This window comes from Lolium rigidum, chromosome 1, assembly GCF_022539505.1.
Source record: "Lolium rigidum isolate FL_2022 chromosome 1, APGP_CSIRO_Lrig_0.1, whole genome shotgun sequence".
Taxonomy (NCBI): Eukaryota; Viridiplantae; Streptophyta; class Magnoliopsida; order Poales; family Poaceae; genus Lolium; species Lolium rigidum.
The window spans coordinates 21,370,695-21,398,487 of record NC_061508.1 but is presented as its reverse complement, the minus strand read 5'-3'; the positions used below and the strand labels follow the sequence as shown (position 1 = coordinate 21,398,487).

Here is a 27,793-nt window from a genome sequence, read left to right as displayed (position 1 = left end):
GGAAAGGATCCAGCTTACCGCAGATTGGAATTTAGATCAGAAGCAAGTTCACCTCTCAAAGCATTCCATAATAGAAGCTTCCCATCACCTTTTGCTCCGCTGGTGACAACCAGACCTATAAGTGTAAACTATGTTGACAACTAGAATAATTTATACTGAAACTAAAAAAGATATACCCCATACAGGATTTAGAGCAGAACACGAGTTTGAATACAACAAAAACTTGGATACCAAAGGAAAAACTGCATCAAACTGATAATCCTTTGTACTTGGTAAACACACATAAATAAAGCTCATGAGAGTTGACATACAGGACTGCCATTTATTCACTGCCATAGCATTAATATTTTGAGTATGCCCCACTGAATTTTGGTCATCACCACCCAGGGTGTAGAGGCAAGAGCCAGTTATGCAGTCCCATACCTATTATTTTGATTAAAAAATATATTAACATTGTTCTTTCCTTATTTGTTGCATCGATTAGTATTGAACAGAGAAGAAAGCTCTACTGTCACCTTTAGTAAATTGGAACCACAAGATACAACGCTTGCTCCTTTAACTGCAAATGAGGTTGCCTGGATCTGAAAATAATTCAACAGTACCAAATGAAAGACTATTAATAATCATAGTAAAAAGGGAAAAAAATGTAAGGAATGCCAAATACAAAATCCCAAACAAACATCTTATGGCGAGTACCAAAAGTTAAGGATAGTTAGCACTAGCATAGGACTGTATTTGTGAATTTCTTTTATGTAGTAGTAGCATGGTTACGGAAGGAACAGATGATTATAAAGGTTCACATGTTCTCCTTGTTGGGGATGCTTGAAATAAATGTTTAAGCATGAAAAATGATGAGTAAATATTGCAGGAGAAAGAGGGTTGAGCATGTTATAAGATTACTTCCTTTTTTTAATGGCAGTGATCGTTAACTCTTGAGTTACTCTATCCTAGCTAGGAAAGTATACTATTTTCCAAGCACCAAAGGACAGAGGAGGAAGGCAGTATGGATTCAATAGCTCAGAAGATACTTTATACGCGTACTTGGGTAGATGCATCAAAAGAACAGAACTACAACATGAACGAACTTGTAGGGCATACCTTAGTATTATGGCCTCTAAGTTGAATAGCCCTTCCAGAAAGAAGATTGAAAAGCAATAATTCATTTGGTGCCTGGATTGATGGAATAATATGTTATATGCATCAAACAAACGCAACTACAAAATATATACAAATAAGAATCCAAAGAATAATAGGGATGTATCAAGGCATTTCACTATGGCAGCAGCAGAATTTGCATATAAATTGCCATGCTTGTTGCCAGCCCCCTTCCCAGGGACCCCCTCACTGTTAGAAAATATTTAAGTGCAAAAATGGACCGATAGTCATAAAAAAGGAACTAACCTCATTGGAGCAAGAAACAAGCTGAGGCAATCCTTCAGGATGAAATTTTACATCAAGAACTTTGCGTACACCTTGCTGAGCCATTACAAAGTATAAAATTTAACAACGGAAATACTTATATTGGTAAAATAAAGAGTAATAAAGCACACCAAGGTCCTTCAACTTGCATGGACATGTCACTTGGGTCTCTGGACATGAAAGTTGCACATTAGGTCTATAAGCTTTTTTTTTTTTTAAATACATTAGGTCTATAAGCTTGTATAAGTGAGTCAACACAAGTCCAAACATATTTTGTTAGTAAGACGCAACGACTCCAGAACTTATGTTTGGACTCGAAGGAGGTTTCTGCATGTCATCTTGTCAGGCAACTTACACGAGCTCTGATTGGTCTTAGTCAGTAATCACATAATCAAACTTTGTCTTAAACAGAGCCAAAGTGTCACATGATCATCATTTGTTAATTAAATGTGGTTTGGACCTCTATTGACACACTTACACAAGCCCGCAGACCCGATGGAACCAAGTAACACCCACACAAGTTTAGGGACCTATAGTGCACTTCATTATATAATGAACAAAGAGCACAATCAAGCATAGTTACATTACTCAGATTTGCAAATTAATGGATGCTTAAACAGGGTGGCAACAAAAAATTATTTAAGCTGTATACCCCACGTAAAAGTTTATCTTGTCCGTAATATAACAATGACAGAAAATAAACCACATATTAGATATGCTGACAATGTTCAACCAAGTATCTAAATCACATATGATTCGCTAGCCCGAGCATCACTCCTCTTTTCACCTTTCACTTTGGTTCAATCAAACCGTCTCAGTTGGCCCATTTGTTAAGGAACTAGTCTGGTACACCTGGTTTTTCACAAGAACAGCCTTTCAAGCAAACCAAGCCTGCGAGTTCAGTGGTTCTACTCCTTTTCCAGTACAACTATCTGTTCGGTTTTAGGCTTCTTAAACTACATCTGATACTCCCTCGTCCCAAAATATAAGGCACCCTTAAATTTCGCTGGTCAACTACTTAGAACTTTGACTATGATCTACAGTTATAATATGTTCATAAAATTTATATAAATGTATACATATGCAATGAAAGAGGTTTGCAAGACGAATACAGAGATATCATTTATACATTCTGAATCCATATAATTATGTAGATATTAGTGGTCAAAGTTGTGCATCAAAGACCGTGCGAAAAATAGTGTGCCTTATATTTTGGGACAGAGAAAGTATTACATAAGCTTAAAGGGAACAAAGGCACACTAATAGACTAAATTATCAACCATTTGAACAAGTAGCAAATTGCATTACCCAACATTTGAGAGATCCATACCCTGTCATGAGGCTGAGCAGAAGGAGCACTTGACGTATAAGCAAATGAAGTTGGATGCCAAGATAAATAACTTTTCCTTACAGCTTGTACTGCAGGCCCTTCAAACTGGACTGCAGGTGAATTCCATCCTAATATTGGAATCAAGAAAAAACTATTATGATTAGAAAATCGAAATAGAAAACTATAGGTATAGTTTCCAAAAATAACAAAGCACTGTTGAACAACACTATTGTCTAGAGACCAAAACAAACATGCCTTCAAGAAACGGGGTCCATCTTTCACAATTCCTTCCCACATAACCTCCATTAGAACAAGCTTGAGACCAGTTGCTACCAATTTCACGCCCCTCTAGGCAGTATAATAGATTTTTCTTAATAGATCTATGCAGAAACGATGGACTAGCATGCCCCTTCCACATATTGAAACTTCTTGCACCATCACTATGTGAACTAGAATTTTGTTCATGCTCCAAGGTTCCTGTAACATGACTTTCAGTTCATACAGATCTTAATAGCAAATTTCCAATTATATGACTGCAGAAATGAAAGGCTCTTGGCAGAAGAAAAATTGAAAGGCTTCTGGCATGGCATTTGACAGATTAAAGAAGATGGCCGGAATTTGCAGAATATACATTGAACGGCCAAAAAGATGTATCCTAAGTCTGCAAATTAACTTGTATCTAACAGAAAAACAGATGATCTTTACCACCAAGAAAAAGGACGAACCTGGTGCAGCTTCACTGAAACACCACGCAGGTGTAACAATGATAGGGTTTCTCTTTCTCTTTTGGCCAAATTCACTCTCCACTGCCCCTCCTGAGTTTTGCTGTTCATTAACATAAATATTTGGCACATCGGCAAGATTTGACGTGCTTGCAATAGTTGTCCCTTCTTGTATACATATGTCAGTCTCTGGCTTCTGAATATCCATATACAGTGAATCTGTATCTTTGATGGCAACAGTACGACACTGCTTTAACAGCACGCTGGTCAATTGATTCTGCAAATCTGTCAAACTGAAATATATGTAAGGATATATTATCAAAGGCCATCAGTGAGTGTAGCAAGTCCATTGATAACCCTAAGAACAGTACAAGAGTCAGGTGCATACAGTTCATATTTGAGGAGAGCTTCTTTCTTTTTAGACAACGACATATCTTTGTCCCTTATTGTTGCAGTGCCACCTGGAGATTTCCCTGCACCTTCTACTGGAGATCTGCCTGCACTGCCACCTGGAGATATGGTTGCACTGCCACCTGGAAATCCACCTACCGTGAAGCAGAATGCATATGATTAAGGATACCATGAATCACTTCTATAAAAAAATATAGAATCAATTAAGTAGAACCTGTCACTGGAGGCAGAGATAGTGGTAAGGTCATTGCACTTTCTGCTGGAACAGAACTTCGCTGGAATGTGGCTCTAGCCGCAGAAAGTTGTAGAGTCTGTTATTGAAGCATTTAATTGTGTAAAGCTAGTATCTTCAAGGGAAAAAACAGTAAAGGGAAACAAGAAAAGAACATGAATTTCCATGATGCAAGGACTATCTAGAGTAATTCACACCAGCTGCAAAGTCGCTTGCTTATTGTTGAAAAGCAGTAGATGATGTAAGTCGTTGGATCTAAATACACAGCCAACAACAGCCTCTCTTTCTTCCCAGCACTCCTCCGAATCACATTCCATTACATCTTGTTCCCTCCTTCTCCGTCTCTAGCGGCTAAAGCCATCGCCTCCATCTGCCATTATGATCAACAAATCGGCTCTCCCCATCCAGTTATCATCCCAACAAATAATCCCCACCCTGAACCTACAATCAAACCTGAACCCTAACCCAACGCACTGTCACTGCCAGAGAGGACGATGAAACCCACAGCAACAGTTGTGTGAGGAGATCCAACGATGAGCAAAACGACTCTCCCCATCCAGTTATCCTTTCTCAAGCGACTGAGAAATAGCCGATCAGAATGTTATTTGCAAGGATAGCAAGACGTATTCACAGAACAAACTCGTGGGAACAAAACAGCTACATGAGATACCAATATGAGCATGTTGTACGAAGTACTACTACAGTACCTCAAATCATTCCTTGCAAATGCAACTGAACTAGAAAAAACAAAATCATTTATCCCACAATCAAAAAAACAAAGTGGTTCAGAAAAGTATGTACCTTTGGCAGCTTGCCCCTCTTCTTGAGCAACTTCAGGTGCATCCGCTGGCTGTAATGTATGAGATGGTATTTGGAGTGCTTCTCGACCAGCCTGTTCATCACCTGCGGGTTGGCTGCAAGCCAGTCCGATATCTGCTTCGACTCAACTAGAGTCTCCATCTCGAGAGTTTCCAGCCACTGGTACACAGGCTTCCAGAGATCGGTTCGCTGGAACCTGTACGGGAACGCACTTTGGTCCGGGTCTAACACCTGGTGGGAGGGAACGGGAAACAGAAAATTGCACACTGAAATCAGCTTCCTTGGTCACTAGAAGAATTGAAGAAAAATCCTGCTAAAAAATTTAAGAGCTCAGAAACATATAGCGCCATTTCGAAAAAAAAAAAAGAAACATATAGCTGAAGTAAAGGGTTTAATGTGCTCCAACTAGGGTTTCCAATAAAACCAATAGCAAAAAGCCTAATTTGACGAGCTAACTTTCCAATGACTACTGCCACTTGAGCATTTGAGGAACCCACAGACAATATTCACTCAAAAGCCGCCCCACGGCAATCAATCTATCACGATTCGTTATGAAGATAACTGAGAGCTCGAGTTGATCAGTCCAATTAACTTAACCACGATGGAATCAGGTAGTAGTAAAACGAACCGATGCGCGAATCGCGTATGACAGGGGGGGAGGGGTAGATGGGTGTTACCTGGTCGCCGCGGAGCGCGAGGAGGCGCTGGTGGAGCTGGGAGCGGGGGAGGGACGGGAGGTCGGGGCGGTGGGCGTCGATGTAGGCGTCGACCTCGGGCTCCGTGGGAGGGCGGCCGTCGGGGAAGGACTCGAGCCAGGCGCGCGCGGCTATCTCCCATGGGTGCGGCGGCCGCGTGGAGGCGGGCGGCGCGGCCAGGGGAAGGGGAGGGGGAGGAGTCGGGTTCGTGGGCGTGGCCGGGACTAGGGCGGAAGTGGGGTTGGCGGAGGGGGCGGCGGCGGGGGACTGCTGGTGGAACGGCGGCGGGAAGGGCAGCGGCGCGTCCGGCGGCAGCGCGCGGAGCGGGAGGATGGCCTGCGGCTCGGGCATTCTCGCCGGCGCCGGCGGAGGGGCGGACGGAAGGGGAACCAACCGTGGTTTTGGGAGGGTTTGCTTTGCTTTGCTCCACGGCAAGGTTAAAATGTGGATTTTTAACTCTTACCTCGGGGAGTCAGGGGAATGTGCCATCCTTTGCTCTTGTTTTAGGGTGAAAAAAAATACTACTAGCAATTTTATTTGCTATGACCCTATGTTCTTCTTAGAAGTAGTTTGGTATCAATCGTTTGGGCCTGAAATCTTGGAATTCATTTTGGAATTTATAGGTGTGCCACATAATTGGACCGTCATTTCATTTAGAAAATTTAGCAAAATAACGTCATGGGTAAACACAATTCCAAACTGAGACCTATCATTTGCGTTTCTCTATGAAAGCCATTTACAAATTTAATATTGAATTCTGCTGTCATTTGCAATTCATGTGGCAACCAAACAAGTGTTCATTTCTAGAATTACAATGTAAATGAAATAAATACATGTATTCATTTCAAAATGCTACAAACGACGTGAAAGCCTAGCATCCAAATGACTTTCATTTCTTAGTGAAATAGGAATTCTCAAATTATTTACAAATAAAAAATATCCCAAAATAAAGTCGATAATGATCGAATGAAAATACCAATAAACTTGTATCTGAATCGTCGGCGAATTAAGCTTAGGAGATTTGAATTATGCCGTTCAAATATCCATATCTTATCTTTTATGTTTATAAATTCAAGATTACCTGGTATGTTTAATGGTTAATCTACGCTCAAAACTACAAACATCACGCATTTCCATTCAAGATAAAGTACTAACTGAAAGTAGATTCGCATAACAACAGTAACGGTAAAACTCATGGTGTGAACCATGTGCATTTGCCTGCAGCGGGTTCACTACCGCTTGCACTTGGCTTTCGCCATCTTCTTCCTCTTCTTCTTATCAGCCTTGGGGATCTTCGTCTTGCGGGTTTCCCTCTTTTCCTCCTTCACCTTCTTCTTGTTCTCCTTCCGAGCAGCCTTCTTTTCCTCAGGCCCCAACTTGGTGGACTCCTGCCACGAACCGTCTTCGTCAGAACCAGAGCAAGATTCGCTCTCATCTGATTCATCTTCCTCCTTGTTCTCCTCCAATGAGCACTTATTCTGTAGGTCCAAGGGTTCTTCCGGTGTATCTTGTGCCGGCTGCTCTTGCTGCTGCTCGCTAGGCTCGTTTTTAGCCCGCACAAATCCTAGCTGTGGCAGGTCATAAAGCTTATCTGCTGTTGGTTCATAGCCAAGGGATGGACGTTGCGCCACTGACATGTTGACTATATCTGCCTCGCATTGCTTCACATAGTCCAACGTCTGTTGAAAAGAGCAAAGGAGATAACTATTAGCAAGTAAACAGATAGCACGTAGTAAATACATAAAAATAAACACCAAGTAGTTTTTGAAAGCTCGTATAAGAGATCTGCAAGAGATTACGCCCTATATGTAGAACTAATATAATTTTGTAGTGTATATGAGATAAAAAAAAAGTTTCCAAAGTAATGGCAATGCCATGAACCAAAATGCATGTTTTACATTTGCAATGTGATGGTTTATGGATAAAAACATATGCACCAAGCAAAAGCATGCTTCAGATATTAGTGTCTGTCACTGAAGAAGTGAAGAGGCTCCCTGTTGTAAAATATATTTCTGGCAAAGCTGCTGAAATGCGTAATGATATTAACATTATATGTCTATTCCTACCTGCACCAAGACTGTCGGAGCAATTTCATCATCCCTTGCATCTGTATCTTCATTTTCCAAAATCTTTTGCTGAACCTGATATAAGGACAAATGTTGTTAACCATCAGGTTCTGTGCCCGACTTGAGCATAGTTCCCAGGAAATCGATTATTACAATGTAATGTAACTACTGAAAGTAGAATAACGACATACCTTCTCCAGGTAATCATCAACATCTTCATCAGCAATATTTTGATCAACAACAAAATTAAATAGCTCTGTTACTGTCATGACAGCAACACCTCGTTTTTCAAAGAAGTCCTGGAATCAGCATTGCATACATATTAAAAAACCACGAGTTATACATCTCTGGAATTGTTTTTATTTAATTGTTACTCACATTAACATGCAAGCAGTCTTCCTTGAGGAAATCCAACGCTAAAGGATGATCGAGGTCGACAGACTGTGAAACATCAATGATGTACAAGTGTCCCTGCACAACAAGCAAACAAGAATGAGACAGGAACAAGAACAGGTTAAATGAGAGATAGAAGAGGTTAAAAAAGTCTTAATCAAAAGTGTCCAACTACCTCATAATAAAGAATGTTATATTCACTCAAATCACCATGGACAAGCTTGCACTTTTGGTAGAGTGTCCGCATCGTTGTAACTATCTGAAAAAGAAGCTGTGGTAAATATATGGGGAAATGGTACGCTACAAGTATTCATTCTTTTATAGGCCATATGCAGCTGATATTTAATGGTAAAGGGAAAATGATGTCCATGGATATGAGCAAATGAACAGCTACTGCCTGACTAGCTTAACCGCTAACTTTTGCGGATGTGTTCTCGCACATTCGGAATTCAATACATGTATGTATTTTGCACGATAGCATGTAGAAACGCAAGTGACCATTATAGTTAGGTTCCAGCAACAAAAGTCATATGAAAACTGTATTTGGACAATGGTGATCCTAGAGACACTCTTAGACTCATGTCACTACATAAAAACAGCATTGCACACATTAAAAACCACGAGTTATCCATCTCTGGAAATTTTTAATTTAACTGTAAAAAATGTCTTTGGTTAAATGTGAATGACATCCAAAGTGATCAAATATGTACAAAGTTGCAACTGTCTAATTTGACTAATGGTAATATCTGCAATCATTTAGTACAGACCAAAGTTCCAATCCACATCTTGCAAAATAAAGGATGGCAGAATTAGAAATACAAAGTAAGCTTTGTCATGTACCTCGAAGTAAGCTACACGCAACTTATCATCCGACAAAGCAGCGTCCTTAAGGCGAGGAGCATGAACACCTCCTTTTCCTGAAGATGAACCGACTCAATTTATTAAATGTACTGATAATACCATGAAAGTACTGTTCTGTGAGATGTTCTGCCAGCATGGTGCATGTTTTGAACAATTAGTAGGTAGTTATATTATAACATTTCTACAGGCATTGAAAGAATCAAATGTTATCACAAGTTTTACCTATAAACTCCATCGCCAAAACATGAAGCTTCAAGTGCACTGGCTTTGGGCATCGGATTCCTTTTTCTCCAACTCTGAATAAGGGTAAGACTAAGTGCTTGTAATTCAAGGTTACAACCTATTTCATTTTTTATTTGACTAACTAACTGAAAACATTTGTTGAAGCATTTACAGAAGATAAAAATATAGAGGGTGGAACTTAATTTGGTGGTAGACTGAACAAAATAAAGCGGGCGACTGTAGCTTATGCCTCCAAGTGCATCCTCCTTCCCCACAAAAATAAATCCAGTATAACAATAGAATCCCATTGGGAGAAGCCTTGCCAAATTACTGGAATACATATCATGAATAAAGCATGTGTAACGAGAATATTCCTCACCGTATAAGATTTCGTGTTTCCTTTTCAGCCCAGGTTTTTACCATTTTCCGAGGATTATGCTTGCAGTAACCATGTCTAAAACGATAATCTCCTTGAACATATCGGTCTCTATCCCTGCAACAAGGAATGATGTAGTTTATTCGCATGCAAACTCTTTTGACTCAAAATAATTTACAGGTACAAAAAGGGTACAGAAAAATGTCCAGAATCCGCATTCTGCAGTAGCTCTCAATGAGTATCCAGTTAGAAGACAAAACGAGTATAAATCAATATCTTACTTAAAAACAAGGACAGAAGTTTTATAGACTTTGATTGCTAACTCACTGCCATCTTTTTTTGTTGCATGGTATACATTTGCCTACATAGGAAAAAGACAAATCAACTGCAGCAGTTAATATTGAGTCTGTTAATCTAGTTACAGATATACAGAAAAAAAATGTGATGTAGTTCTGGATGCATTCTCTATGTTCTTCTGTCAACAGCTAAAGTAGCGATGACCTCTGTATACAGCAGGTGCAATGACACTGGCAAGTACTCCTAGTAGAAGACATGTAATGTGATATGCATTGCAAATTGAAGCTTACCTCTTTTCCAGTAGAAATACAGCCATTTATGTTATCAAAAACACCTCTGTTTAACATCCTAAACAAAACCATGCGTGTTCTCGGGTCAATAGCCTGCATATAAAACAAAGATGGATGAAACAGCAAGCATGTCCAGCCTATAAGAACTGAAATATCATGAAACCATCAGATCAAATAATCAAATCACATGTCCAATAGAACATCCTCTTGAAGACACGTAAAGATAATATTTAAACAAATGCAGAGGACGAAAGAATAGATCAGATCAACCACTTCTTATCAGCATTGAAGCAGTGGTACCTACTCAGTCAAGAGAACTCGTAACCAAAAATGAAATAGGTCCCAGGAAGAACACTGTTGAAGCTAACAAATTTCTTCGAAATGAAATTGCTAACGTAACAGGCAATAGAAAATGAAGCAGAAGACAAGGCCACTAAAAGTATACAGTGAGATTTACAAACAAGATTTAGACATCTTTTTGTTAAGTAGTCAGCTGTGGACTAATGGTGCCATTTAGACCAACATATAATCAGGAATGATATGGTTCGGGAATATGTTACAAGGGGAGGTAGAGCGGGAGCTGATGTGACTTGGACAAAAAATTCTATCCCTGTACATCAAACAGAGCGTTTTACAATCTAGCAACTAAACTTTGTTTTCTTGCATGCTCTGTAAGGGAAGAAACATTTGAAACGGGAATATGCAAGTGTACATGCTGAATCCCCAAGCAGAGAATGAAATAAGCATCACCCAACAATAGAAAAAATGTACAAACCTGTTCAACTGTAGCGCGATCAGCCTTCCCAATATTCCTTGTTTTCCCAATTGTGGAATCTCTTACGTTGTCCCTTATTGCAGTGGTCACGGAATTTGACATGCCCACGTCCATTCTACCTTCCCACTCCTGAGTAGTTCAGAACTCACCACATCAAATATTCAGCAAAGTACTACAACAACCCCAATGAATATAGCATGACCAGAGTTCAAGTAGTTTGCGGAGTGACGTTGTCAACGTAGAACTTACATAGCCGAAACTACTAGGCTTGGCTCTAACCAGTAGTAGTTATCAAAAAACACTGAACCCTAGCTAGCTCCCAGATAGCATACGCCCAGTAAAAGTTCAGCACAGAGTCCGAAAACGCACAGTAGTAATCCAAGGCGAGGAGCTGAAACAGCGTACCTCCAAGGGGCCGGCGCGGAAGTGCGAGGCTAGCTTCTGCTGGCGGTTGGAGAGCGGCTGGAGGGTGCGGGCGAGCATCCCGCCGTGCGCGTTCGGCCTCCGCGCCGCGCCTCCGGCGCCCGAGAAGGTTGAGGAGATCCGCGCTGAGCCGTCCGGACCCTCCGCGGCGTCGAGCCAGGCGTGGGCTTCGCGCACGTCGTCGTCGGACCAGTCCTCGTCCTCATCGTCTTCCTCCTCCTCCTCTGCCTCTGCGGGCTCCTCGGCAGGTGCTGCTGGTTGCTCATCCGCATCGGCAAAGCGCCCGTCCAGCTCGCCTTGCTGCAGGGCGACAGCTTGGGGGTCCAGCAGCGGTGCGGCGGCTGTGGCGGTGGCGGCGGCGGCGGTGCCCATGGTTCGGGAGTAGCAAAATTGTCGAGGGCACGGTTGAAGGTGAGTACAGGCCGGGGCGCCGGGCGACTCTAACATTAACTCGCGCACCGGGCCGAAGGAATAGCATGTACCTTATGGAAACACGGCCTGCCAAGCCTGGGTCTCCATTGATGTTTGGTAGACTATTCGGCCCACGAGAGATACATTTTTACGGTTTTGCTAGTAGCGAAAAACTAGTACACCTTCGAAAAGTCTGAATTTTCTTCGGCCTAGGATCTCCTAGGGTTTCGGCGACTACGGCGGCGGTCACCGCCGTGGGTAATTTTCTTCGTCCGACAACCGCGATTCTCCCTCCGTCTTTGTCGACTCGGGCTGATCTAGGGGTCAGCGTTTCTGACTGCCCGGCCTTGGAAGATTAGGGATTGGAGGTGAGGTTCCGTGCGGTTTGGGCAGAGGATCAGGTTTTTTCGCTATGGCGGAGAGTTCTACTGCGAGAAATGGGAGATCCAAGAGGGATTGCGATGTTCAGGAGCTCTTGAAGAACCTGAATCTGCGGGAGGCGGAGCTGGATGAGGTTGTTCTGGGGAAAGACGAGGTAAAGGGTTGGCCCGAAGTGAAGTGGTTGGCGGCGGCGAAGGTGTTGACAGAGAAATCTTTCAGTATGGAGTCGCTGAAGAAGACGATGCATGCGGCCTGGACGCCGGCGAGGGAGGTAATTTTCAATGCGGTCGAAGACAATCTCTTTGTCCTGCAGGCTCAGTGTCTAGGGGATTGGAATAGGATGATGTTTGAGGGGCCCTGGCTGTTTCGTGGCTGTACGTTAATGCTGGAGCCGTTTGATGGGGCGACGATGGTTCCCACGATCATTCCGTCGGGAGTTCTTGCGTGGATTCAGATCCACAAGGTTCCACCCTTGTTTCGAAACAAGGCTGTCTTGGAGCAGCTTGCTAGTAGGGTGGGTGAGGTGATATCTGTCGACCTTATGGCAGTGAAAACAAGGACAGGGGATTTCCATAGAGCTAGGGTGAAACTAGCTTCGTCAAAACCTCTGGTTTGTGTTGTGCCTATGGCGCTGGAAGGACACGATCGCATGTTCCTGCAGATCAAATATGAAAAGTTACCAAAATTTTGTGATCACTGTGGTCTTATGGGGCACACTTATATGGAGTGTGGCACCGGGGAGTATGCTGATTCTGAGCTCCAATATGGTGAGTGGATGGTCTCAGAGGAGGCTCACTGGAATCCTGGAACACCGGGGATGAAATTTCGTCATGCTGCACGTGAGGAAGGGAAAGACCAAGGGAAGGCGACCACAAGCCAGGGAAAAAATCAGCCTTACCAAGCATCGTCGGGTAGGCGTGAACAACGTAGGTGGGTGCCGAAGGAGAATGCAACTGACAAGAATCGGAAGAGGAACTCTGAGGTTGCAGGTTTGGGCTCAGGTCCTATTGATGTTGTATCTGAACTGGTGCCCAGTAATGCAATGCTTGTGGTGGAGAAGAGTAAGGATCCAAAGTCTAATTTGGATGCTAGTTTGCAGCTGGATAGGGGTACCGCTTTGGGGGATGAGCGTTCAGAGCTGATTCCTCCACCTCCTCCTCAGTACGTACCACCCAGGGACAAGAAGAAAAAAATGAAGAAAGTAAATGACGGAGGGAAGACAACGACTGAGAGTGTGGAGATACCGGGTGTCTCTACCGCATCTGTGTCAAGTGCTCTGATCAAGGACAGGGAAACTAAAGTGGCGGCCTCCGTGTTGGAGGACCGCCAGGACCAATGAGTTGCCTAAGTTATAACTGTCGCGGGGCGGGTGGCGACGCGACAGTCAGAGAAATTCGCGACTTAGCGAATGAATTTGCCCCCAAGGTGCTTTACCTTCTTGAGACCCAACTCCAGAAGAAGAGGGTAGAAGGTTTAGCTCGTACTCTAGGTTTTGATAATGCTTTTGCTGTAAGCAGTTCAGGCCGTAGTGGCGGAATTGGTGTTTTTTGGAACAATGAAATAAACTTAGAGATTTTACCTTACTCTCAGTACCATATTGATGCAATTATTTCTTCACCCTCTATGGAGCCGTGGAGACTTACATGTGTGTACGGAGAGGCACAAGTCAGCGAGCGACAGAAAACCTGGGACTTGCTGAAATATTTGAAAACACTGTATCCACATCCATGGATGTGTATTGGTGATTTCAACGAGGTTCTCTTGCGCGAGGAGCATGTGGGTGTTAATGAGCGAAGCTATGCCCAGATTATGGCGTTTAGAGAAACTGCTGATGTGTGTGGCCTTACTGATCTGGGCTTCACGGGACAAAAATGGACTTTCGAAAAGAAAGTGGCCGGGGGCTTGTTCTGTCAGGTGCGTCTCGACCGTGCCATGGCGACCATGGATTGGTGTGCTCGCTATCCTATGGCTGAGGTGAAGCATTTATCGGCTACGGTAACCTCTGACCATATTCCGATTCTTTTGATGTGGGAACCGGGCAGAGATAAAGCTAAGCGACCACCTAAGGTTTTCAGGTATGAGACTATGTGGGAAACCCATAAGGAGTTCGACCCTATGCTGGTTCAGACATGGAAGGTGGGTGATCCATCAACCTCGATGGCTGAATTGCAAGATAAGTTGACGACTTTATCAGGCTCCCTTTCCTCTTGGGAACGTGATACATTTGGTAATGTGCGAAAGGAGATCAGGACCTTAAAACATGAATTAGTGCGGCTGAGAACTGATCCCCTACGAGCTGGTCCCTCTCCTGAAGAGACTGAGATGACCTTGCGGTTGGCTGAACTTCATTACCGTGAGGAGTTGCTTTGGCGTCAACGTTCCCGAGTTCAGTGGCTTTCTCAGGGGGACAAAAACACACATTTTTTTCCATCAACGAGCTAGTCGGCGTAAGAAGAAGAATAGAATAGTTAGACTGGCTCGCCCTGATGGTACGACTACGGAAGATACGATTGAGCTTCAGTCCATGTCTCACCAGTTTTACAAAAATCTTTATACTTCAGAAGGAACTAGGGGAATGGAGGAAGTTCTTGATGCGGTTCCTTCTTCAGTCACGGCTGAAATGAATCAGCAGCTGATGGCGCCTTTTGAGGACAAGGAGGTAAAAAACGCCTTATTTCAAATGTATCCAACAAAGGCTCCGGGCCCCGATGGTTTTCCAGCCCATTTTTTCCAGCGTCATTGGGATTTATGTGGTGGGGAGGTGACTACTGCAGTCCTACGGATTTTAAAGGGGGAAGATAACCCAGATGATATAAACAAGACTTTCATTGTTTTGATTCCAAAGGTTGCACATCCAGATGAGTTAGGTCAGTTCAGGCCTATTAGCCTCTGCAATGTAATTTACAAAATTTCTTCAAAGGTTTTGGCAAACAGACTTAAGGTGATACTGCCAGACATTATCTCGGAGGAGCAGTCCGCTTTTGTCCCTGGTAGGCTGATTACAGATAATATTATCACGGCTTATGAGTGTTTGCATTTCATGAAACGGAATGCAGCAAAAAAGAACCAGTATTGTGCTCTAAAACTGGACATGCGTAAGGCATATGACAGAGTTGAATGGAACTATCTTCAGGCTATTATGGTACGCATGGGATTCTGCGAGCGATGGGTCCATTTGATAATGAGGATGGTCTCATCAGTTTCCTTCTCGGTGTTGTTTAATGGAGCACCACTCGAGTCTTTTCGTCCATCTCGAGGGATTCGCCAAGGCGATCCAATTTCCCCCTACTTATTTTTGATTGCAGCAGAGGGCCTCTCAGGCCTCCTAAAACAAAGTCGTCAGTCTCTGCACCTCCAAGGAATTAAGGTGGCGCCGTCAGCCCCGGCTGTCAACCATCTTCTTTTCGCAGATGACAGCCTGCTGTTTGTCAAGGCTAGTGTAGCGGGAGCAAGGGATGTAAAGGAACTGCTGCACAAGTATTGTGTAGCATCAGGCCAGTGTATAAATCTGGATAAATCTTCCGTTTTCTTCAGTAAAGGATGTACAGAGACTATTCGTCAGTATGTTAAAAACATCCTCCAGGTGCCCAATGAGACGCTGAATGAAAAATATCTTGGTATGCCCTCTGATGTTGGAAAATCTCTAAATGGTGCTTTTAAGTACCTAAAGGATAGGGTATGGAAAAGAGTACAAGGATGGCTGGAACAGTTGTTATCAGCTGGAGGTAAAGAGATTCTCATAAAGGCTGTAGCCCAGGCTATACCCACTTTCTCTATGTCTTGTTTCAAGCTCCCAAGGGGTTTATGCCACCATATTAATTCGCTGATTCGGAATTTCTGGTGGGGAGTAAAGGAAGGAAAAAGGAAGACACACTGGGTCTTCTGGGAGGTCATGTGTCTACCAAAATTTGCTGGAGGACTTGGTTTTCGTGATATTGAAATTTTCAATTTGGCTTTGCTAGCCCGCCAAGCATGGCGCATCTTAGAAAATCCTGAGTCCTTGAGTGCGAGAATACTCAAGTCAGTTTACTATCCGTCTACTGATTTTCTTGAGGCTAATTTGGGCACCCATCCTTCTCAGGTGTGGCGAGCTTTGGTGGAGGGTAGGGATGCAATGAAGCAGGGTTTGATTAGGAGAATCGGAACAGGTGCAGCTACTAATGCTTGGAACCATAACTGGATTCCTAGAGATCATATGCTGCGTCCGATTGTTTGCAAGAAGGCAAACCCTCCTTTGCTGGTTAGTAGCTTTATCAATGCTGATTCTATGACGTGGAATATTGCTGCTTTGGAGGAATGGTTTTCTGCCCATGGACGTTGACAAAATCTGCAGTATTCCCCTTAGCACTAGGCGTTTGGAAGATATTTGGGCGTGGCACTATGAGCGCTCAGGCATTTTATCTGTCCGGTCAGTCTACCGTATGATTGTGAGAACTAGACAGAGGAGAACAGATTGGTGGGATGAGAAGTCGGCTGGCTCAGGCCAACAGAGAGATGAAAAATCTTGGCAAAAGCTATGGAAGACGCAGGTTCCCTCAAAACTTAGAGTGTTCTTGTGGAGACTTGCCCATCAATCGCTTCCGACCAGTGATGTCCGTTATCAGCGAAACATGTCTGATTCGTCAAGCTGTTCAGTATGTGGAGCTGTTGATTCTTGGAGGCATTCTTTGCTCGACTGCTCAATGGCGAGATGTGTTTGGGCACTAGCAAATGAGGAGCTCACTGAACATATGTGTGCGTCTGAAGAGCCGTCAGCAAAACAATGGTTATTCTCAATGCTCGAGACTTTGGACCATTCCTCTTTTGTGGAGCTGGTAGTGACAATGTGGGCTATTTGGTATGCTCGTCGTCGGCTTATCCATGACGGTGAGCATCAGAGCCCGCTCTCCACTATTCTCTTTGTTCGGAGGTTCTTGGACGATCTGGCTCTATCTCCAATCCCTCCATGCAACAAGGAGAAGCAACACAATGTTGGTCAAGTACCAAGTTGGATACCGCCGCCGGTTGGATATGCAAAACTGAATGCTGATGCAGCAACGGCGAAGAACGGAGGAGGGGGAGCCTTGGCAGTGGTTTGTCGTAGCCACTCTGGTGCTTTCCTGGGGGCCTCGGCCCTCACACTCCAGCATCCACATACCCCGGAGGCCCTGGAAGCAATGGCGTGCCGCGAGGCTCTCGCTCTCGCTCAGGACCTGCATCTTCATCGGGTTTGTGTGGCCACAGACTGCCTTGGGGTTGTCAATAACCTGAACTTGTATTACCGAGGAGAATATGGCGCAATCACAAGGGAAATTTTGGAGACAGCACGCCTCTTCTCGGCAACGTCGTTCAAACATGAATCTAGAACCTCCAATGGCGAGGCACACCGTCTTGCTCGTAGTAGTGTTAAACTAGCTGTTGGGCGGAGGCTCTGGCTTCTACAGCCTCCTGCCGATTTATGTATTCCTGTGAACTTGTCTCTTTCTAAATAAAGAGTAGCAGGGTTCTCAAAAAAAAAAAAAAAGTAGCGAAAAACTAGTTCTGAACCAAGCTCATATCCTCCTGGTTAAATAGAAAAATATAGAAAAAAGAAATCTTGACAATGAACACGAAGATGTTCTTCTAAAAGAAATAACTTGCCTGATAGTCCGTGCAAGAAAAATACGATGTTGTTTGGAACATCTAGATTTGTAGCATATATTATTCAGATTTGTCTTTTTGCATAGACCACTATATATGTCTATTCTGGGAGATTTTTTTGTGTGCAGTTATACATTTGCTCATGTTCATTGTACAAAAATTCAGATTTTTTTTATTTGTTCCCTTTTTTAGATTATTTTATCCACCCAGGAGCATATGATCTCGGGTTCAGAAACACCTTGTCCTTTCGCTAGTTCTCATCTAGCTTAGAACTAAGGTAGTGCTCAGTAAAGTCCTAATAGAAGCTGCTTGCATCGTGATTCATGCATATGAATTGTAAATTGGATTGTAACCGAGTTTTTTCATTTGCAATTGGGGTTCAACTGTTTATTTTCAGTTGCAAATGACGATGCAACTAAGAAACATGCTTTAGACCATTAGATTTGTTTCGTGATTCGTGGTAGACATGAGTTACGATGCAACTGAGATTTAATGACGTCTCAGTCGACTCCAAACTAGCCACGCCTTTTTTAATTCCTTGGAAAAATTATAAAAAGAAAAATCGACAACTCTACGCTAAAAATCCAAAATATTTCCAGGAGCTCGTCATGGTGAGCTAAAACGCATGGATCAATCATCCATTAGCTATTAGATGAAGTCTCGTGACCTAGGTTTAGTTGTATGAGCATTTCAATACCCCTATGTTCCAAATTAATTGGCACGTGTTTTCCTTTTCTAAAATAAGTAAACCCAAACTCTAAGACATGTCTAGATATACATTGATCAAATTAGAGTAAAGATGCGGCGACTAATTTGTAACAGAGGGAGTGACTTTTCATGGGGTCAGTTAACATGGGGCACACAATTTGCTTGCCAATGGGATGGCGTCTGCATCCGTGCGAGTGAAGTAACTTTTATTTCCTCGTTAAAACCGATGGCGGGTTAATTTAGAAAATTATCGTTTTCCAGTACCCACAATAGATGCAATCCGATAAAGAATGGTGGCCTAACAAAATAGTTGTGACATGCCACACTCACAAAACTCCGAGCACTAGCAGTCTATGCCATGGGAAGCAACTGTGACCCAAATCGGGACAGTCCTAATAAACCACTCTGGCTTCTTTGATGATTGTAACATACATAATTCTAAGCATTAATTAAGCTCGAGGCTTCATATATTGGCGGTGGTGTGCTTCCCCTAGATGTTGTTTACTCTGTGTTATCCTTAACCGTGATGTCTTGATCAACCATATGTGGTTTCCTTTAAGGTCTTCGGTATGCTCACTATTTGTCGAGCAGCCCTTGTAATCTTTACCACTTTTATACAACATATTTAACTGAGGACAAATCTTTTGTTCATAGGATTTGGAAGGAAGTGAACATAAGTCGGTGCAAGAGGCCGTTTGTGAACCGTTTGTGTTTTCCATCTTTTATTGCGGGTTCTCCGTCCACATAGTCAACAGGAATCAATTTGAATCATACTCCCTCTGTTTCGCTAATATAAGACACTTTAGATATTTAAAAGTGGACTAGATTCATACCAAAATAAGTAAACATATACACTAAACGTATATTAGACACAAATAAAAGTAAGTGAATCTAAAATAAGCTCTAAATAGATATGCAACTTCAAGTCCAATTTTCAGTGGCTAATTAAGCTCGGTCAAGTGATGATAAATCTTTGTTGATCACCGATGCCGCTACCTTCTTGGTGGCGTAGTTCTTGGAGGCCTGACTCTTGGTTGGTGCAAGAGACTGCAGCGCTCTCCTGGACTCTATTTAGCAGTTCCTACACGTGGTAGCGTCATGCCAACATGATTGCTCCTGTGGACATGGATTGTGGACCACAGAGGATCCTTGCAGCTGCTCTCGAACACATGGAAGCACTTGACGAGTCTCGCCTGATGGCTGCAGGTGTATGTTGCTACAAGCGAGGGGTGCGACAAGGATCATTGTTAAGTCTTGGGTAGCGCTGGCGGGTTTGAGACCTCTGCAGTCGGTGGAAGTCTCTCGGGCCTGTTGGGGTCCCCTCTTGCCACTGAATGGTCCACACCATCTGGATAGCTCTGTGGGGGTTCGAGGTCGTCCCGACATGGCCACGACATCCCTGAAGTGCAGGGCAATCCACAATGATGTTGTGCCTTTTGCACCTGTCGGATGGCATCAGTCCGGTGGTAGTTCGGTGGCGTTTGATGTAATGTGTCTTGCAACCATTGGACGTCATGAGTGGTCGGGTGTTCGGTCTTGTCTTGTCTTAGGCTTGTAAATCCGTTCTTTCTATCGATACAATGAAATGCAAGATTTGCATTTTCTCGAAAAAAAATTTCCTTAGCAATCTCGATAGACATAACCTGGAAATAATGTTAGCGCGGAAAATGAATGAAATGAAAACAAAAGAAATCGGGATAATGTGGGAAGCAAACAGCCGGCTGCCACCAGGGGGACCCGATCCTGGCACTACAGCAATGGCCGCCACTGGCACTACAGCAATGGCCGCCACCGCCAATCCCGCCACCGACCTCTTCTCGCGCCTCTCCTTCCGCCGCGCCGTCGCCCCCTCCCCGCTCCGCCTACCCGCACGGCCGCCCCGTGCGCCGCGCCTCTCGGCCGCCATCGTCGCCCTCCACAAGCGCAACCCCAAGCGCCTCAAGTACGCCTCCCAGCGTCAGTTCACGGTGCGTCCCCAACCCCCCTCCATTCCGCACGTTTCCACCTTCCAGATTCCCGGACCTAACTAGCGGCTCTTCCTCCGGCGACTGGGTTGCCCGCGCGCGCGCGCGAAGAGAGGGGATGGCGGGATGCTGCGGGTGACGGTGGAGCCCTCCGGCCAGGACTTCTGGAAGCTGGACCCCGTCGTCGACCTCATCAACAGCGGCGCCGTCGGCGTCGTCCCTACCGACACCGTGTATGATATATCGATGCTTTCCCTCCACTTCTCCTTGTGTTGGTCTCGCGTATCTCGGTGGAACAACCTGACAGCGTATCCCGGGATTGTGAGGTAGCAGCGATATTCGCCCTGCGCACTGCATTTCGCGTTGCAGTTGATGCCCGTGCATGCAGAGTATATAATAAACAGCCATTTGTGCACTTTATTTTTACCAAGTTCTCTAGAAAATACTTTGGTTGGATAGGCTTTGCTTCGGGCAGCTTGGTTTCTGCTGAAGCTGAACTTCTGTTACTGATAGGCAGCTAGTTTGTCTGTTTGTCCATCTTATGGCATGGGTGTCTACTCATGTTCTCAGATGTTGAAGTTATTAATTAAACTTTCAGATTTTCAATTTTTACAGCTACTCCATTGTCTGTGATCTGAGCAACAATGACGCTATTGAGCGCCTCCGCAGGTACAGTCATTCCTCTGGTTAGTCAGCAGTATATTCTTATTTGATACCTGTCTTACACATGAAGTAAAGCATTGCAAGTTTAATGGGCACTATCTCTCTGCTTTCTCATGCAGAATCAAAGGCATTGTAGATTCAAAGGCAAGATATGGAAGACAGTAAAAAGTCATTTTCGTATGAAGCTTACTCTGGAGCAAGTCACAACTACCGAGAACATTTTCTTGTTTTGCAAATGCACTCTGTTCTTATGCCAACTTTTAATCATACAGCCTCTCAGCATCTTGTGCCGCTCGTTGCGAGACATTGACACCTACACAACAGGGTTTCCTCTAGGTACCAACCAAGGGCAAGCTAACATCTTCCGCGCGGTCAAGCGTATATTACCAGGGCCTGTAAGGATATCTGCCTCTTCACAGTGGACCACCGTCTTGTACTTCACAAATAACCTGCCTGTTTATTCAATGTTCAGTACACCTTTATTTTACCTGCGACCAAGGAATTACCCAAGCAGTGCATCAAGCATGGGTCATCTACTAGATATGCGAAAAGGAGGCAGGTTGGTGTTCGAATGCCAGATGATCCCATATGTCAAGCAATACTGCAAAATCTGGAAGAACCGTTGATCTGCACAAGGTTGGTTGTAGGCTTGTACCTCCACTTTTCTCTATTTATTTCTTCCTCCTGATGTGCCATTTTATCACTGGAACTCTGTTGTGCTAGCATGTTGCAGCAGTCATAGTATTTGATTATATAGTCTACATGCCCTCTCTGTTTTGGTCTTTCTACGTGAGGGAGATGTTTTACTTGAGATGCTGCTGATCTTGTTGTCAGGGCTTAGTTATTCTCTTTTTTCCCCTTTATTTACAGCGTCAAGTATCTGTCAGAGGATGAATGGATACTTGATCCGGTATACATTGCCGATATTTATGAACCACTGGTATGTTTCCTTCTTTTTACTATTGCACCAGAAGCTCTGCTTATGGTGACTTCTCAAACGACCTTTTTGTATCAACATTGGGAAATTCAGCACTGGTTAGTACTGTTGTCTAGAGTGTCAGTTGCTTTTCATGTAGAGAATCCCAGTCATATTTTGAGTTGCCATTTGATCTCATTTTGTATCATTTGTATCCTGCATTGTAATTTACAATCAATTGATGGTATGGTGAGTGCTGAATAATACCTTCTCAGGTCTAGGGAAGTAAGTTAAGCAAAAGGTATAAGTAAAACTGTCGGTCCGGTGACTGTCAAACGGTATGCATGCACAGGATCACCAAATGTATAAAAGGTAGTATTGGCTGTCATCAGTGGTTAGTTAAACAATCACAGAATAGTTAGCATCTGTTAGTTGCTTTTATGTATAGCCCTGCTACAGGTCATTCTTAACACTAGGGTAGGTGGGAAGTAGATGGCTTGGATGGAGAGCATGACATGCTGTAATGTTTTGAATTCCAGGGCCTTGATTTCATTGTTGATGGTGGTGCTAGAATTGCTGATCCATCTACTGTCGTTGACATGACTGGAAGTTATCCTACCATTATTCGTCAGGGAAAGGTACACAACTGCATATTGTAATAAACTTAAAACTACCATGACCCATGATTCAAAGTTTCACCTTGAGATCATAGTGTGGTTCTGAAAAAGCAATGAGTCATGTATTTGGTTGATGCCTAGCTAGCAAGATACATCAAAATGTGTTGTATCTCTTCATGTATCTGACATATGGATATGGTAGTATGACCTCTATGTCTATAGTTCAGTCCTCCTGTTTGCATATATGTGATTTCACTTTTTTCCATACGCATCCCACTCTGGGGAGTCAGGTTCCACTATTGAGCAGTAACGGAACATAAATCTTTGATTTCATGCATGATCATCTAAACTGTAAAGATGCTGCGGCCATTTTAACTATGTACTTCATATTTTTTTTCGTAACTTAGGGCCCAAAGCTTGATTGGATGGTAACAGGCACAGACCAAGATGCGCAATCAACTCTGAAAGCAGTTTGAAATGTTGCCCTGCTGACCTACGCTATGAGTTGCAACTACAGGTGCTCACGCCAGTTTCCTCGAACCGTTGAAAAAGAGAACATCAGTGTCTACTTTGTAACTTGGAGCATAACAGTTGAAGACCTTTCGCTAAATGTTTTACTTCTTTTTGCACTAGTCACCGTTTCCCACGGGTTGAGAGTAACTAATTTTGGACACCACACAGGTTGTATACCCCCTCCGCATCAACATAGTCTTTGGCATGATAGAATTATTAGTAACTCGACTCCAAGCAATCTTCGGTTGTCAGGGGTCTGCTTACTGGGAAGTTTGCTGAATATTCACTGTTTGTTTTTTTCTTCGAGTGTAAGAATGTCTACAACTTTGCTTTTCACATTGGCGCAAGATGCCAACACAAGCTAACAACAGGGTTGCACACAAGGTTTTGCTTTGCTCTTGTTATTGCTGATATTGATGAGAAAATGAATTAGAGTGGACAAAAAGACCATTAGCTTGAAACACAAATCCCATATACAAAGTGATAAAAATGAGCGTACATATGTCCGATGTCCAAACTAAGGGTGAAGATGGACACGACATTGCAGCATAGGGAAAAAAAGAGGAACATATTGAAATTGCACAAATGCATAACGCATGATCGGATTGGCGATTTTATAGTGCAACTTTTGTAATTTCCTGGGAGCATTTTTGTGTAAAATTCTGATTTGGATAAAATGTCCCAAATTCAGATAATAATCTACTATAACGGTTCAGAGTTGAACCAAAAGAAAATATAACGGTTCACTAGCATCGCCGATCTCTAATTTCTTTTTGTCCTCGTATGTGCGTCTAGACCTCAGTTCACCCCACGATCTGGATGTGTGAACCATTTTTTATCCTTATGAACAATTGTACTCCATCCGGTCTGATATGATTGACACGAGCGGTGTATACCAATTGGAAAACGCTGTACTACCCCCGGGGGATCGCGCGTTTCATCCTCCGCTTCGAGAGCACGACACGTGTTTAGGACGTGGGGACGGAAACGAGTGGACACTGCTCGCGTCTTATCTTCTCCATCCCTTTCTAGCGTTTGACATCTTCTTCCCTTATCCCCATGATTTTGGAAGCCCACCACAAAATACTCCGCCGTGGCTCAAGATGAATCCCGTCGCCGGCGGCACTGCATCCGCTCCGCCCCCATCCTGTAGCTCCTCCGCGCTCGTCCACCTCCACCTCCCGGAATTTCTCCGCCTCGCCGCCTGGAGTTCGTCCGCGCTCGACCTGGACTCCCTACAGGTCGCTGCTGTACAAGACGGTGGTCGGCGCGGAAGCCGACGACGAGAGGCCAGGCCGGTGATGTCCAGGTCTCCCGCGGGGGAATCGCTGGACCAGCTCGCTGCTGCCTCTCCATCTCCGCGCCTGCATGCTCCATCTCCGGGGGCCCCCGCGCATAGCTCGCCGAGGTAGTCGCCGCCATGGAATATGCTGCAGAGGTCGGCGGCGGGAGGTCGGCGTTGCTGCCAGCAGCAAACGCGTTTGCTCCCAACGGCGGGTGGAGCTGCTGGCAGCGACGGACTAGTTTGCTACAAGTGGCGGCTGCCTTGCACGCTACAAAGGACGGCCGGCCTTGCTACCAACGGCCGGCGACCTTGCTACAAGGGAGGATGGCCTTGCTACCAAGGTCTGGCAGCCTTGCTGCCAAGGGGTGGCGGCCTTGCGACCAAGGTCAGGCAAGCTTGCTACAATCGGTGACAGTCGTTGCTAGTTTGCTACAAGCTGCGGCCAGCATGGCTACCATGGCACAACGGCGTTGCTGCCAGCGCCGTCGACATTGCTACAGAGGCACATCGAGGCTGCTACAAAGGTACATCATTGCTGCTACCATGGACTATCGGCGTTGCTACAAGCTCTTACCAAGCTGCTGCTGCATCGTTTGGTTCTCCGGCGACGGTCGTTGCCGGCGGAGGAGCAACGGCCGCGTTCACGTATGAGGAGAAAGAGCGGTGAGGAGGATGAGCAACAACAGTTGGGCATATGCTTCTCCGGCGCCATGGCTGTGGTTCTCCGGCGACACCCTGACGAAGTTCTCCGGCGAGGGCCTGACGGGTTCTTCGGCGAGGCCACCACGTTTGGGCTATCGGCGGATGTGCTTCCGGCGCCGGCGGCAGTATTCGGAGGATGCTGATCTCCTCCTGGGTGTGTTTCCTTTTTTTTTTTTGGAGCGTTGACCCCTTGTATGGCTCTGATCGATTCCATCGTGTGGCCGGCGACCCGGGGGATCCGGGAATTTGATCCCCGGGGGACGCTCAGCACTCCCCATACCAATTAGTCCAGGGCGCGTTGGCTGGACGGACTTTTTTTTTGCATGGGTGGAGACATAAAATTTGGTTGCTTGGGCTGGCTCGCGTTTTTGCATCGCACTGTTGGGCTCACTCTCTTTTACTCTATTCCACACATCCTCTCTTCAAATCAGCATGAATATACCCCGAATCAAAATAAGCTGTATACGAAAAAGATGTGTGTCGATGATATGAATCAATTCCCACAATCGGTTTCGAGTTTATTCAGTCGTAAATTTTCAATTTCGTGTATGAATTTTTTAGCGAATTTTGCCAAATCACTCGCACACACTCAACCGTTTGAAATTTCCTTGGAGGAGTAGGTTCACCTCACCATTCCGCATGAGTTTCATGCTGTCAGGTTTTTGTTTCGATGTACATACATGGATAGATAAATGACTCGCTAGTATACTGTAATGTGTACGTATGTGTGAGTATAGTTTGGAGTATTTTTGCTTAACTTCTCGCTCGCTATCTTCATGGATGGCGACGTGGTGATGATGTGTGAGAAGTGAGAGGTGATAATTCATGGTGGTGGAGGCTTGGTGGTGTTCGTCTTCGTGGTCGGCGACGTGGTGATGTTTGTGACCGGCGTGACCCGACGGTGTCATGGTGGTCTTCGTCTTCGTGGTCGGCGACGTGCCCATGATTGTGACCGGTGTGACCAACGGTGCCATGGTGGTCTTCATCTTCGTGGTTGGTGACGTGTCCGTGCTTGTGACCGGCGTGACCGACGGTGCCACGGTGGTCTTCGTCTTCATGGTCGGGGACGTGCCCATGCTTGTGACCGGCGTGACCGATGGTGTCATGGTAGTCTTCGTCTTCGTGGTCGGCGACGTGGTGATGCTTTTTATCGGCGTGACCGGCGGTGCCATCGCCGACGTGCCGAAGCTTGTGAACGGCAATGCCATGATGGCCTTGTGATAGGTGAGGTAAGGTCACCATGTTGCCATATAGGTGAGGCTAGAAAAATCAACAATCAATATGTCACTTGGATGCCACCCCAATGCAACCCAGGCTATCATACGATGTGTGATTTGTGTACCGGAGCTCGTCCGAAATGAGATGGGAGTCCCATCTCGCTAGCAGTGAGCCACGAATCGCATGCAACCTACCAAACGCGCCCCTACATACACACAAAGACCGCGTCGATTAAATACGACCAGATGGAGTATTGTATTAAGGGAACATACTTTTTTGTACTGCATCAAAAATTCCCAGTTACGGCTCTTGTATAACTTCTAGACTGTATGAAGCACAAGACAAATTAAATGGCTAAGAAGACTACGAATAAAAGTTAGCAAAACCATTATTAAACATTTTGAAGCCCAATATTTAACCCAATACGGATGAACAGCTCTAGCTTTGATGAGCGATTTGCAAATGAAGTTTTCTTTTTTAGGTGAGTCTACACTATTTAAAAAAGGACGAATGTGTTTCTTATTCTGCCCCATCCAACACTACGACCAATACGTTCGTCGTCTTTTGTCCGTCGGTCAGGCTTTTTACTATTTTGCCCTCCCACCAATTAACATACTACTGCACATTGCCATCGAACCGGTACATGCTATGTTTGTCCCACTACCCACGAAACCCCCCTCCTCCCGTCCACACCGGCTCCCCCAGATCCACATCGTCGGGCCGCACATGCGGCCTCCTCCGTCCACCGCCTCACTGAGGGCCAGCGGCTAGCATGGAAAACCGCCGTCGAGGTGCTTCCCCTCATCTATATCTTCCCTTCCCGTCTGCCCTCCTTGGCCGGCAGTGGCCATGGACATGGGTCTCATCGCAAATCTTGAGACCGGATCCGCCCATGATGCTTCATCCGTCGCCGCCTCCAGGGCAAACCCTGACCCTCCCACCCCCAGATCCATGTCCACCTGATCCGCCCCGGGGAGAGAGACGGGAAGTGTGAAGGGCAAACCGCGATTGGAAGGGCCATCTCCTCTCCCCCGCACCTCCCCCGTACGGGTCACCATGGAGCTGGGCAACGCAATAGGTCGACATGTCTGCCTCCATAGTGTCGCCCAGACTATCGATTCCCCTGGATGACCGCCTCCTCCCCGAGCATCTGCAGCTGCCTGCTGGTCTTCTCCATGGGATGCAACGCCGGCTTGGGAAAAGGAGCTCTATGAACAGGTCAAGGTGATTATTCTATGTTAATCATACTTGTCAATTTAACACATGAGTGCATTCTCAAAATTGGTGTGTTGTTACTTCGAAGGTGGGCCTCTCTAATTTTGCCTCGCCATCGGATCTCATGCTTGTCTACCGAAGTATCCGGCTTGACTAATTTGATTAAGGTAATATGATTCTCAATTATATGATGCTCTATTTTGTGTAATACTGCAATCTAATCCCGCTTGGTGGGGTTGGCTGGAGCTGA

General features: G+C 44.8%; 3 protein-coding genes across 3 annotated transcripts in view; 1 reads left to right on the top strand and 2 right to left on the bottom strand.

The window, feature by feature from the left end:
• The window catches only part of LOC124685038, an 11,695-nt gene extending 5,716 nt beyond the window's left edge, over positions 1-5,979 (bottom strand). The window contains exons 1-12 of the mRNA XM_047219318.1: positions 5,611-5,979; positions 4,916-5,164; positions 4,097-4,193; positions 3,860-4,016; positions 3,475-3,764; positions 3,005-3,226; positions 2,750-2,877; positions 1,402-1,476; positions 1,099-1,170; positions 516-581; positions 312-423; positions 19-115 (exon numbers count right to left, since the gene is read on the bottom strand). Coding sequence (XP_047075274.1) covers positions 19-115; positions 312-423; positions 516-581; positions 1,099-1,170; positions 1,402-1,476; positions 2,750-2,877; positions 3,005-3,226; positions 3,475-3,764; positions 3,860-4,016; positions 4,097-4,193; positions 4,916-5,164; positions 5,611-5,979 — 1,934 coding nt within the window. The remainder of the gene's footprint in view (positions 1-18; positions 116-311; positions 424-515; positions 582-1,098; positions 1,171-1,401; positions 1,477-2,749; positions 2,878-3,004; positions 3,227-3,474; positions 3,765-3,859; positions 4,017-4,096; positions 4,194-4,915; positions 5,165-5,610) is intronic.
• A 763-nt stretch (positions 5,980-6,742) lies between these two features.
• On the bottom strand, positions 6,743-11,703 carry LOC124685040 (serine/threonine-protein kinase RIO1-like). The gene is made up of 12 exons (XM_047219320.1): positions 11,314-11,703; positions 10,909-11,037; positions 10,134-10,226; positions 9,828-9,907; positions 9,550-9,663; positions 9,171-9,244; positions 8,928-9,004; positions 8,263-8,346; positions 8,073-8,165; positions 7,886-7,993; positions 7,695-7,769; positions 6,743-7,307 (listed from the first exon to the last, which is right to left on the bottom strand). Exons 1-12 carry the CDS (start codon positions 11,701-11,703, stop codon positions 6,861-6,863), a joined length of 1,764 nt encoding a protein of 587 aa, XP_047075276.1. The 3' UTR covers positions 6,743-6,860.
• Positions 11,704-20,231: 8,528 nt separating this feature from the next.
• Positions 20,232-23,405, top strand: LOC124685037 (uncharacterized protein YciO). Its single transcript, XM_047219317.1, has 9 exons — positions 20,232-20,417; positions 20,526-20,647; positions 21,030-21,083; positions 21,197-21,221; positions 21,350-21,472; positions 21,550-21,713; positions 21,948-22,017; positions 22,533-22,631; positions 23,018-23,405. Exons 1-9 carry the CDS (start codon positions 20,232-20,234, stop codon positions 23,084-23,086), a joined length of 912 nt encoding a protein of 303 aa, XP_047075273.1. The 3' UTR covers positions 23,087-23,405.
• Positions 23,406-27,793: the final 4,388 nt, after the last annotated feature.

Coding starts and splice junctions, on each gene's coding strand:
- LOC124685037 (XM_047219317.1), top strand. CDS start 20,232: ATGGCCGCCACCGCCAATCCCGCCACCGACCTCTTCTCGCGCCTCTCC. Junction 21,084..21,196: donor GCTATTGAGCGCCTCCGCAG/GTACAGTCATTC, acceptor TTTCTCATGCAG/AATCAAAGGCATTGTAGATT. Junction 22,018..22,532: donor CCGATATTTATGAACCACTG/GTATGTTTCCTT, acceptor TTTGAATTCCAG/GGCCTTGATTTCATTGTTGA.
- LOC124685040 (XM_047219320.1), bottom strand. CDS start 11,703: ATGGGCACCGCCGCCGCCGCCACCGCCACAGCCGCCGCACCGCTGCTG. Junction 8,347..8,927: donor TGCGTGTAGCTTACTTCGAG/GTACATGACAAA, acceptor CTTCTTTTTCAG/ATAGTTACAACGATGCGGAC. Junction 7,770..7,885: donor TTGATGATTACCTGGAGAAG/GTATGTCGTTAT, acceptor TCCTTATATCAG/GTTCAGCAAAAGATTTTGGA.